The sequence below is a fragment of the Conger conger genome, chromosome 3, assembly GCF_963514075.1.
Source record: "Conger conger chromosome 3, fConCon1.1, whole genome shotgun sequence".
NCBI classification, from domain to species: domain Eukaryota; kingdom Metazoa; phylum Chordata; class Actinopteri; order Anguilliformes; family Congridae; genus Conger; species Conger conger.
The window spans coordinates 51,176,822-51,189,348 of NC_083762.1; the positions used below are offsets into that span (position 1 = coordinate 51,176,822).

Consider the following 12,527-nt stretch of genomic DNA (forward strand, 5'->3'; position numbering starts at 1 on the left):
GACCTGCTATGACTGCCAGTCACCATGGGTGGCCACTAAATCCACCAAAACTAAGGAAATCATATATTGCCACTTTAAGTTTGGGTAAGGGTGACAAAGGTGACAAAGGGTGACAAAGAATTTTAGTTTATTGAATAGAAATGACCAATAAACTTTAAACTTGAAAAGGGGGGGGCTATGCCCACCTGCAAATGGCGCCCTGGCCAGGGATGATGTCACACTTCCCGTCGTTCATACAGAAGTCCTGCCTCAGGTCGCACATGCTCTGGCAGGGAAGGCCTTCCACACTGAAGTACCCTGCATTGCACACACACTCCGCCTCGCCTGACCAGCGGTTGACTGTGCATTCAGAGAACTCATTACAGGCCTGAAATTTGCATGGGTCTGCCTGCTCACCTGCCAAGAGAGAACAGACAATGGCTTAGATCTAATTAATGGAAAATAAATTCTTCAAAAGTAGACCCTGCTGAAAAAAACAAACTATGCTTTGTAATAGCTGGAAGCGGGTAGTTTCAAGCTGGTCATAGCTGGATTTTATACCAGGGTAGTGACACCTTCTCTGAATGGTCCTTCATGAGGGCTATGAATACTTAATGAGCGCAACATACTGTAGACATTGCCTAAATGAAGAGTACTGGAATCCTGTGTCTCCAAGATGTGTGTTATAGTGTGTGGAATAGAACATATGAATAGAACATTTTTTGTCACCTGGGCCATTCTGATTTTCTAAAATAATTTGCAGAATTCTTGTCATACCTTGCCATTTCTGCAGATAAGGTTGTGATTGTTGGTGATTTAAAAACATCAGAGGACCTTGTTAGTCTTCAAGGACAGGCACTCACAAGGTTTAGATCATACTTATATGATAGGAAACAGTTTGTGAACCTAAAGGAAGAATGGCCCATCTGTGATGAAATATGCTATTTCACAAGGTTCAGTGCTAGGACCATTACTCTTCTCAACTGACAATAGCCTAACATAAACTTACAGTAGGAGGTATTCAGATCGGACACATCGGGATTTTGGTATTAAAGTAAATAGTTGTTTGTATAGATGTTTACTTTGATCCAATGTTGCTGGTCACATATTATTTAGTGTCTCGAGGCAAAATGCAATGTAAGATTCAAGTGTTTACAGGCTACTGTATCCTACTATGCAACTTGTTAATAAAACTGGCCAATTATTTTGTAGCTTTAAATTGGCTGACCACATAAGATCTGCAATTGGCTATGGGAACATTTGTGGGCTCAGCAAAAAATAACGCTTATGATAGGGCAATTTCATCAACACAGGACGTTGACTTTGACTGGAGTGGTAGTGGGGGAGTGGAGTAAAGGAGGGTGGAGTGAAAAATAGGGACATACCCTTTGTCTACAATGTCAATGAGATGATGAATCAGTTAATACAATTTGTATTCGAATAATTAAGTAGAAGATCAGCTTGGTTAACTAAAACTAAATTTTAAAAGGTACTTATGTTTCACAATTTAATTGGCTTAGATTATTACCACAATAACAATAAATAACAACACTTGAATGGTGATGAACTAGTGGTGATGAATTTTGTTGTTTAATGTGCTTTGGATTGCCATTAGGAATTTTACCTGACTCGACATCCAATGAGTACTTATCAATGGCGAGGTTCATGGTCTGGTAAGCTGTATTACAGAAGTCTTCCAGGATGAGGTAGACTGAATTGGTGACACCATGCGGCACGGGCTTGCCAAATTTCATCCTGCTGTTCACCACAATGCTGCCATTCCTGAAGTTGAGGATCTCCAGGTTCTGGAAATTGCTGAGGTTGGATTGCAGGTAAGGTACGAGCTGCAGAAGCAAAAAGATGCAATTAGAACTTCCTCCCAAGAAACTCTCCAAAGAGTGACAAACTTGTACGGTGTGTTAACAGTCTGTGACAGTTAAAAGGATTTCACATGCAGTCTTACTGTTGTTGTTTGAGCTACAGATGCAGTCAATTAAAATGAGTGCAGGATTCTGCAGGTCCTGCGGAGATCTGCGGGTGTCACAATTTAAAAAAAGAAAATTCCAGCAAAGACCTGCAGTTTTCCATGTCATTTTGAAAGTTCAGTCTGCTTAATTTCACAATTTAACAGGACTAAAAACAAGCAAAAGATTTTAATCAGAGCAACAAATACAGGTAAGCTACATTATGGGATTATTCAAAATTAAATAAATATAAACCATACACAAATAAAATGAGATATTTTTCTTAACTTGCAAAATAATTGGTTAACAAATAGTTAACAAATAGTTTCTGAAATAGGCCTATGTTGATTGCTATGTTGATCTCCACGAAATAGACAAATGTAATGACACATAAAATGAGATTTATTTAACTTGCAATATAATTGGTTAACAAATAAGCATCATTCTTTCACAAATAGCCCTATGTTATTGCATTCATCTCCACTGAACAGACAAATGTAGTAAAACATTTGCACACCTTATTACTGTAGCCCCTTAGATGCCACTTGGAATAATGCAGAAGCTGCCTTCCCTCAATTAAAGAGGGTAAGAGAGAATATTGAGCCAGATTAGAGACTTTATATGTGTAAACAAAATATTTGTAGTTGCAAGCTTAAAACTGAAACCAAAAAATATTAGATTGTTTGAAAACGTCATGTTTGACCATATTTTACATTATTTTGTATTCACTATAGAATTTTCTTTGATAAAACAAATCTGATTTTCGGTTTTTTTATCATGCTTTCATGCTATCACGTTTTTTTACACTCAGTGAGGTCAACTTTTTTTTCGACCAGTTTTTTTTTTTTTTCAAATAAAGTTTTGTCTCTCTTCTTGTGTGGAGCTCAGTGTTTAGAGGAGATAGGCACGCCTGCCTTTGTGTGACAGCATTAAATCAATATCACAACAGCAAATAACTTACTTCCAGGTGGATAACGGCAAAGGAATATGAATAGGAGGCAGGGTTTTCTGTGTTATTTTACCATGTCAATTTATGTGATTTATATGATGTGGTCGAGCTAGCTAATGTTATGTTAACGTTAGCTATCAGTACCCCCCTAACAGTAGCTAACATTAACATGAATAACCAAACTAGCTCGCTCGCATTATTGGAAACTGTATTACGCTATCACAAAAATTGTGCGGTGAGCATGCCGATAAGGGTCACCCAACTCATTAAATCATAATGTAATTGATTAAACACTAGGGTAGTCCATAGTGTACTCTCGGTTGTAGCCTAATCCGTACACTTGGTTTTGCAAACCAATGCATAAAAAGTACCCTTTAATCGACATAAAAGCTTTGTTTGATTACAATTCTAAAACTGTGGTACAGCCAAATCAAGACATTTATTTGTCTGAAACATTATAGGTTACTGTATATCATATAACAATTGACCCAGGAGAGACAACACAACTGAAAAATTATGTTTTGATAGATTGTGTGGAGTGTCCATCTGCTGAATTCAGTAAGCAACAATTATGTATTGCTTTTACTTTAACTGGCTACATACAAACTATGTTAACTGTTTGCTGGCTAGCTCCTATTACAAAACCATATGCACCTATAATTCAATATAGGCTAGCGATTACCAAACATTCAACTCTCCCAATAGCATAACCCCCCAATCCCTGATGAAAATATGTTGTGCCCTCCATGCTTCCAAGTCGAACTCTGCTTATGCTTTGAACAAATACTTACGAGTAGCCTAAAATGTATTGATAGAGACTTGTGGATTTAATTGCACAGGTTTTTCCCAGCATCTGGAGATAGGCAATGCTTGAAATGATTATAAATTAGCAGGCATACAACAGGCTAGATAAATCCCACTGCAGGCTATGTTTTATGTTGACAGTTTACCATCCAAAACTGTGGGAATTCGTGCACTTCAGTGATCTCATGGTACTCTGTATTCAGTGAGCCGCACACTGCAAATAGCAGGTCAAATTAATCTCAGCCAACCACAGATTATGTGTGCATAATTCTTTGCAGTTTTTCTTTAATGTATTTTTATTAAATCTATCTGTAGCTATGTTTCTGAGCTAGTTAATTTGCTAATCTGCTGCTGTTAGTTCTCTAGGTCTAAAAGCCACTGCCTTCCAGGTATCACAGACCTTGGGCTATTCAGTGACTGATTGTGGTGGACTAGCGCCATCTACAGTATATGCAGTTAAACTGTTCAACAAATTACTGCAGAAATCCACAGTTCAGCACTGTAATGTTATTGTTTTATCTGTTATTAACCTCTATGCAGTGGAACTAATGCAGTGGTAGTCTGAGGAACACTAGCGACAACCCACTCTAAAATAACACTACCCACTCTAGATTTCTTAAAAAATAATGTGGACATTTACCAGCTCCAGAAACCTCTGTTCCAGTGCCTTGTACTCAGGTGAGCTCTTGTTAAAGAGGTCTTCTGAGAACATCATGTTGGTGACTCTAAGGCTGAAGAACACCATCAGGGCCCGACCCAAGGAGCTTCCATTATTGGGCTTGGCCACACTGGCCATGTCAGTGCCATGAGCGATGCCAAATGGGTACCCACTACTGCTGTCCCCGTCTGTGTAGCCTGGCCTGCCATAGTGGGGAACCTCAAAAGAGTGATCCCAGTCTCTGGCAGTAGGTTCTCCAGGGGCTTGCATCTTGCCATCCTGTTTCCTCTGCTCATTGAGCATAGTGGGGTCTATGAAGTCAGGCTGAAGGGTTATTCTAATAACCTCTCCCTCCTCATTAGATGTCACCTTGGCACCTAACAAGGCTTCTGTCGGTCTGAAGGTGGGCTGGTAAAATGGAGGCTGAGTGGTGAGCATGATTTCTGTCTCTGAGTTGTCTGAAGCAACAGAGTCAGGAACAGGCTTCACAGGCCCCCCAGAGTCCATTATGGCTCCTTCGGGCAAAGACTCCTCAGCAACAGGCAAGTGTGGAATGGAAGAAGGAGGTAGTGGTCTGTCCTCAGGCGCGAAGGTGACTGTGAAAGGTGACTCCTTCTCAGGAGAAAGAAGCATTGGGGTGGCAGTGCTCTGGATCTCTGGGACTGGAGGTCCTCTCACTGTTGGGCTGACCACTAGGATCCCATCTTTAGCCTGTTCCTCTTCTGAAATCTCCACATGGGGGCCCTGTGCTACCAAGGGAACCACACCTTCCTCTACCTCCAATATCTGGACATCCTCATCATATCCATTGGAAGGGGGTTCCAAAGACAAGGGTGTTTTTGCATAGACAACTGGAAGATCGAACACCCCAACAGCAGGTTCCTCTGTGTAAAACTCTACATCCACATACATCGGTGCCTCATTTAAGGCCAGGTCTGAGCCAAAGTTCAAATCCACCTGGCTGTGTGCAACATGTGTTGACAGTGTGGGGGGCTCTCCATCCCCTTCCTCCTCTCCAGCCAATCCAGATCCAGACCCAATGTCAATCAAGTGCACAGACTTTTCATCCTGGCTACCAGGTGGCTCTGGAGCAGGACCTGCAATATCAGTGATTGCACCCCCAGGGGACATTCCTATGGCAATATTACCACTGGTTTTGGTAACCACTTTGTTGCCATATAGAAGTCCATCTTCAAGGTCTCCATGATCTAATGCAGAAACATTAAATGGAAAGTCTTGTGATGTTTTACAAAATGCATTTGAAGTCTTTTTTTACCTCTACAATGACTGGCTTGGAATACTAATCTATGGTTATGCTAAAATTTGTTCTCTGCTGTTTTTTTACATTGCTCAGTATTCTGTATATACAGTTGTGTTCAAAATAATAGCAGTCCAACATGACTAACCAGATCAATCACTGTTTTTGGTAGAAAATATATTACTACATGGCAAATAATTTACCAGTAGGTGTGGTAGAGTCATAGAAAACCAACAGACCCAACATTCATGATACACATGCTCCTGAGTCTGTGTAATTGAATAATGAATTGAAAGAGGCGTGTTCAAAATAATAGCAGTGTGGAGTTCAATTAGTGAGGTCATTCATTCTGTGAAAAAACAGGTGTGAATCTGGTGGCCCTTATTTAAGGATGAAGCCAGCACATGTTTGCATGCATTTCTTTCTGAAAACGTGAGAAAAATGGGTCGTTCCAGAAATTGTTCAAAAGAACAGCGTACTTTGATTAAAACATTGATTGGAGAGGGAAAAACGTATAAAGAAGTGCAGAAAATAATAGGCTGCTCGGCTGAAATGATCTCCAATGCTTTAAAATGGAAAGCAAAACCAGAGAGACGTGGAAGAAAACGAAAGACTACCATTCGAATGGATCGAAGAATAGCCAGAATGGCAAAGACTCAGCCAATGATCAGCTCCAGGGTGATCAAAGACAGTCTGAAGTTACCGGTGAGTACTGTGACAATTAGAAGACGCCTGTGTGAAGCTAATCTATCAGCAAGAAGCCCCCGCAAAGGTCCCACTGTTAAAAAAAGACACGTGCTGAAGAGGATACAATTTGCCAAAGAACACATCAACTGGCCTAAAGAGAAATGGAGAAACATTTTGTGGACTGATGAAAGTAAGATTGTTCTTTTTGGGTCCAAGGGACACAGGCAGTTTGTCAGATGACCACCAAACACTGAATTCAAGCCACAGTACACTCTGAAGACAGTGAAGCATGGTGGTGCAAGCATCATGATATGGGGATGTTTCTCTTACTATGGTGTCGGGCCTATTTATCGCATACAAGGGATCATGGATCAGTTTGCCGATATCAAAATATTTGAAGAGGTCATGTTGCCTTATGCCGAAGAGGAAATGCCCTTGAAATGGGTGTTTCAACAAGACAACGACCCCAAACACACCAGTAAGCAAGCAGCATCTTGGTTCAAGACCAACAAAATTAAAGTTATGGAGTGGCCAGCCCAATCCCTGGACCTTAATCCGATTGAAAACTTGTGGGGTGACATCAAAAATGCTGTTTTTGAGGCAAAACCAAGAAATGCTGAGGAATTGTGGAATGTTGTCAAATCATCCTGGGCTGAAATACCTGTTCATAGGTGCCAGAAGTTGGTCGATTCCATGCAACACAGATGTGAGGCAGTTCTCAGAAACCGTGGTTATACAACTAAATATTAGTTTAGTGATTCACAGGAATGCTAAATCCTGAAGATTTTTCAGTTTATACAGTAAATATTTGAGTTTGTAAAGAGAAATCCAGACACTGCTATTTTTTTGAACAGCCCAATATTCATTTTTCTTCATTTTCTGTAAAGTAATAAAAAAAATTGACACATTTTTCTTCATGTTTTGATTTAGGATATAATGTGCAGTGTTCCCAATGCATCAAAATAAAAACTATTATAAGGATTTTGAGCTTTACTCACGTTTTTAAACACACTGCTATTATTTTGAACACAACTGTATGTGAGTGTAAGTAGGTGCACATGTGAGTGTGTATGTCTGTATGCACACGTGTATGTGTGTATCTGTGTGCATGTGTAACTGTTTGTGTGCCTGTGTGTGAGTGGATGTGATGTTTTTACAGTCAGGTCCATAAATATTGGGACATTGACACAATTCTCCTATTTTTGGCTCTATACACCACCACAATGTATTTGAAATGAAACAAACAAGATATGCTTTAACTGCAGACTTTCAGCTTTAATTTGAGGGTATTTACATCTAAATCAGGTGAACGGTGTAGGAATTACAACAGTTTCTATATGTGCCTCCCACTTTTTAAGGGACCAAAAGTAATGGGACAATTGGCTGCTCAGCTGTTCCATGGCCAGGTGTGTGTTATTCCCTCATTATCTCATTTACAAGGAGCAGATAAAAGGTCTAGAGTTAATTTCAAGTGTGCTATTTGCATTTGGAATCTGTTGCTGTCAACTCTCAATATGAGATCCAAAGAGCTGTCACTATCAGTGAAGCAAGCCATCATTAGGCTGAAAAATCTAAACAAACCCATCAGAGAGATAGCAAAAACATTAGGTGTGGCCAAATCAACTGTTTGGAACATTCTTAAAAGAAAGCACCGGTGAGCTCAGCAACACCAAAAGACCCGGAAGACCACGGAAAACAACTGTGGTGGATGGCAGAAGAATTCTTTCCCTGGTGAAGACAAACCCCTTCACAACAGTTGGCCAGATCAAGGACACTCTCAACAATCAAGAGAAGACTTCACCAGAGTGAATACAGAGGGTTCACCACAAGATGTAAACCATTGGTGAGCCTCAAAAACAGGAAGAACAGATTAGAGTTTGCCAAACAACATCTAAAAAAGCCTTTGCAGTTCTGGAACAACATCCTATGGACAGATGAGACAAAGATCAACTTGTACCAGAATGATGGGAAGAGAAGAGTATGGAGAAGGAAAGGAACTGCTCATGATCCAAAACATACCACCTCATCAGTGAAGCGTGGTGGTGGTAGTGTCATGGCGTGGGCATGTATGGCTGCCAATGGAACTGGTTCCCTTGTATTTATTGATGATGTGACTGCTGACAAAAGCAGCAGGATGAATTCTGAAGTGTTTCGGGCAATATTATCTGCTCATATTCAGCCAAATGCTTCAGAACTCATTGGACGGCGCTTCACAATGCAGATGGACAATGACCCGAAGCATACTGCGAAAGCAACCAAAGAGTTTTTTTAAGGTAAAGAAGTGGAATGTTATGCAATGGCCAAGTCAATCACCTGACCTGAATCCGATTGAACATGCATTTCACTTGCTGAAGACAAAACTGAAGGGAAAATGCCCCAAGAACAAGCAGGAACTGACGACAGTTGCAGTAGAGGCCTGGCAGAGCATCACCAGGGATGAACCCCAGCATCTGATGACGTCTATGCGTTCCAGACTTCAGGCTGTAATTGACTGCAAAGGATTTGCAACCAAGTATTAAAAAGTGAAAGTTTGATTTATGATTGTTAGTTTGTCCCATTACTTTTGGTCCCTTAAAAAGTGGGAGGCACATATACAAACTGTTGTAATTCCTACACCGTTCACCTGATTTGGATGTAAATACCCTCAAATTAAAGCTGAAAGTCTGCAGTTAAAGCACATCTTGTTCGTTTCATTTCAAATCCATTGTGGTGGTGTATAGAGCCAAAAAGATGAGAATTGTGTCAATGTCCCAATATCTATGGACCTGACTGTATGTCTATGTGTGAATGATCCAGTGCCACTCACTATCATCACTGGGCACAGAAGGGGTGTTTTCTGGTATTGGGGTGCATTCCAGGATCTCACCAAATATCCTGTCAGGAAACACTGGAGGGGGCAGAGTTGGACTTTCATTCAAGATGATGACATCATTCTCACTGGCCTCCACGTCCTGTGACCCCATCCATGGGTCAGAGGAGTGGATGAAGTCAACTGGGAAGTCATCCTTGCTGACGCCACTGTTGAAGATGTTGTTGTTGTTCAGGTCCTGTCCTGGCAGATTCGGCAGGTTCTCTGCAGCAAGAATGTTGTCCTCGGAGAACAGAGAGGGGTCATTCAGCTAAAAATGTACAGGGCTCATCTAAGCTGAACACAAAGGTGAGTAAATTTGACTGTTTGTATTTTTAAAATATTTAGTTTGATAAGATCCATTCACAAAAAAATCACTCACATTTTTCTGTTTTCTCATAAAAACATTGACCTTGTTTTTCCAAACATAAAATCTAGAACCATGTGTGTTCAAAAACCCACATGTGAACACATGTGGAGAGTGCACATGTGGACAATAAAATCCCGCTTATAAATTGAGGGTGGGGTGGTTTTCAAAACGGTGTCAGCAGTTTATCATGCTGACACAGGGTCAGCGAGATTTGATAAAGAGACAGTGCTTGCTCATTGGCCCAATATTCTGCTTCTGTGCAATTCTGCCATCTCAGTGAAGTCCTCCCATGGTGTCATGGAAAACAGGTTGGTGTCATTTGTGGTGTGGTACAGTGGGTGCTGAATAAAGATATTGAAATACCATTTCAAAATGAACTATATGTAAAACAAGTGACCTGTGAGTCAGTAGCCAGCTGTACTACAAAGGTTAACCAGGTTTGTTAGACATACAATGATAATGCCAGCAGGATCATTGATGTTACTGACATTTTATAATTGTCTTTATTTTATGATTTGTTGTTTTTCTTTGAGCCTTGGGTATATAGGGGGAAACATGGAATGGTTTGGGGAGACTTGTTAATACAAACCGCTGTGCACCATTCATAGGTATTATTATTTATCACATTCTACACCATTGTACATTGTACTTCATTGAACATTCTGTATAATAAATTACATTCACTTTAATGTGGCAATCTATGATTTTTTTATACAAACAAATACCATACTTGAGACATATTCCCACTGGCATTTCTCTGGCAATGACCATTGAGACCATTTGCATTCTTTAATTTAATTTCTATGTATTCAATTTTTAAGTTGGTGGTTGGCATTCCACTCATGCCCTATATGCAAATGTATGCATGGGAACCCAGGGAACATATGGAAGAAACAACTATTGCGCTGCTGTTGCGAGGGCAGAGAGATGCATAGTTTGCTTGACACGTACTTCTGGCAGTGACACAGGAAAATTTGAATGGCATAAACACGAGGAGGAGTTCAAGCACAGTTGTCTTGTTCGCAGTAACTTACAACAATGGATGAAAGCACAAGTAGTAAACTGACTGAAAAAAGGAAACCACACCAATACTTAGAAGAAGGAAAACGTGAGAAGGCTGTACTGTATGTCACAGGGAACTATGGGAATTGAAGTGTAGAATAGACCTTTGATCCCAGTGGATCTTCATTATGTTTGGCACATCGCTTTATGTTTCTCCACGAGGACAATCAGCTTAATTTCCTGGTCCGTTTTTGAACAGAGTAAACAACGAACAATAACAGCGAGTTCAACTTCAAGATTATTGAAAGAAAACATCATAGCATAGAAGATGTTAATTCAAAATAAGTTTTATATATTTTTTCATGTTCGCAAAGAACAAAGTAGCTGTAGCGCACACAGTCATATAATGATTTAAAAAAAGATCTGTAGGCTACACAGTATTTTTTCTCTGCCATCTCTTTGATTTCCGTGGTCCTTATAAGGTATTTTATAAGGGGAGCGTCAATTTAGATTTTGTGCACGTGCTTTTTGTATACGACTGATTGGTATTTATCAACATACACATGTGGATACAAAAAAAGCTGGGTCTACTCCTCTACTCCATCTTTAGTTTCCAATCACATATACATTTTCACACAGATTTCTGAAAATATTGATAAATGAGGCCCAATGTGTTGAAGTCAGCAAGTTTATTGTAAAAATATCATGCCAACCACAAAGCTCTCACTTCTGGACCAAACCATGTAAATAAAGATTTGTGTATATCAGACAAAGATGGTGAGTTCAGCTGAACCACAGAACAAATAAAACACAGGGCAATATTTTCCGGCCGGCATTCGCTGTGTTGTGAGGTGGCATACTCTTGATTTTGCAGGTGCCTCTGGTAATTTTGGGTCTCGTTGGAGGAGAGCCACTGCTCAGGGTGTGTCAGTCATGAGTGAGCAGCCCATTGCCAATTTGGTGTAACTTACTGCAATTGACCTGTGTGTCAGACCGGTCAACATTTCACCCTTTTGCCACCCACCTACTCAACCCAGGTCAAAGGCACAACTTTCAGTAATTATCAGTTCTCGTTGATAGTATGCGGTTCAGTTTGTCTTTGATATTGCTAAATCCCACAAGCAGGAAATTGCATCAGTTACATTGTATAATATAGTTGTATAATATAATAGGCATAATAACAAGTATGTAATAAATGTAATATCAATGAATATAAAACATAATTACCGTTTGTTTTAAACACGCAATGCTCATCACACCTACCATGATGTGGTACTGAGCAGTCTATCTTGCAGTTAAGAGAACTAAACTGGACAGTGTTTTCAATTTATGCCAGTTCTGTATATGCAAGCAGCATTTAGTGCATTAGTTATCTCCTAGCATATCTTCCTCGCTGATATCATCCAGATGTGCTCAATGTCAAAGAGACCGATAAACAACAAGGAGTTTGTTATTATTTTTTGTCCGGGTCGATAGGTAGCCTGAAAATCAAGTTATTAAGTAAGTATTTGTTATTTATTTAACTTCAAATAACCAACGTACATGCATGCATATTTTCCACCTGCCCACGCACCACAAATCAACTCGCACATCGGTGCAGTCACCTAGCGAGCTGTGTGGTGTACTACTGGATGCGCCCCTCGCTCAACTTTGGAAAATGGCAAGATTCAGTAGCCATGGTCAGTACACCACACACCTCGCCGGGTGACTGTGCCAAAGTTGATTCCAGAAAATATGGCCGATAATGTTAACACATTAACTCATGTGATTAGGCCTGCATAATGTTAATAATTAAATGCACTTAAAAAAAACATTGTTTAATTGAACAATATTGTGGTGAGAGAGCACTGTAATGCTGGATATTTTATTCTATTTTACACAAAAAATATGCACAACAATCTTGTAATTCAGAGCAATTAAATAATGTTGATATCACGCTCTGGGGGAATACTCGATTCTGATTGGTGGTGATATTTTAGCATAATCGTCCAACGGTTTGGCAGGTAGT

The 12,527-nt window shown here is 40.0% G+C and overlaps 1 protein-coding gene across 1 annotated transcript in view; it reads right to left on the bottom strand.

Annotated features, from left to right (window-relative positions):
• impg2a (interphotoreceptor matrix proteoglycan 2a) overlaps window positions 1–12,527 on the bottom strand; it is a 43,968-nt gene that overhangs the window by 11,793 nt on the left and 19,648 nt on the right. Inside the window, exons 8-11 of the mRNA XM_061233944.1 lie at window positions 9,166–9,418; window positions 4,337–5,562; window positions 1,604–1,823; window positions 186–396 (exon numbers count right to left, since the gene is read on the bottom strand). Coding sequence (XP_061089928.1) covers window positions 186–396; window positions 1,604–1,823; window positions 4,337–5,562; window positions 9,166–9,418 — 1,910 coding nt within the window. The remainder of the gene's footprint in view (window positions 1–185; window positions 397–1,603; window positions 1,824–4,336; window positions 5,563–9,165; window positions 9,419–12,527) is intronic.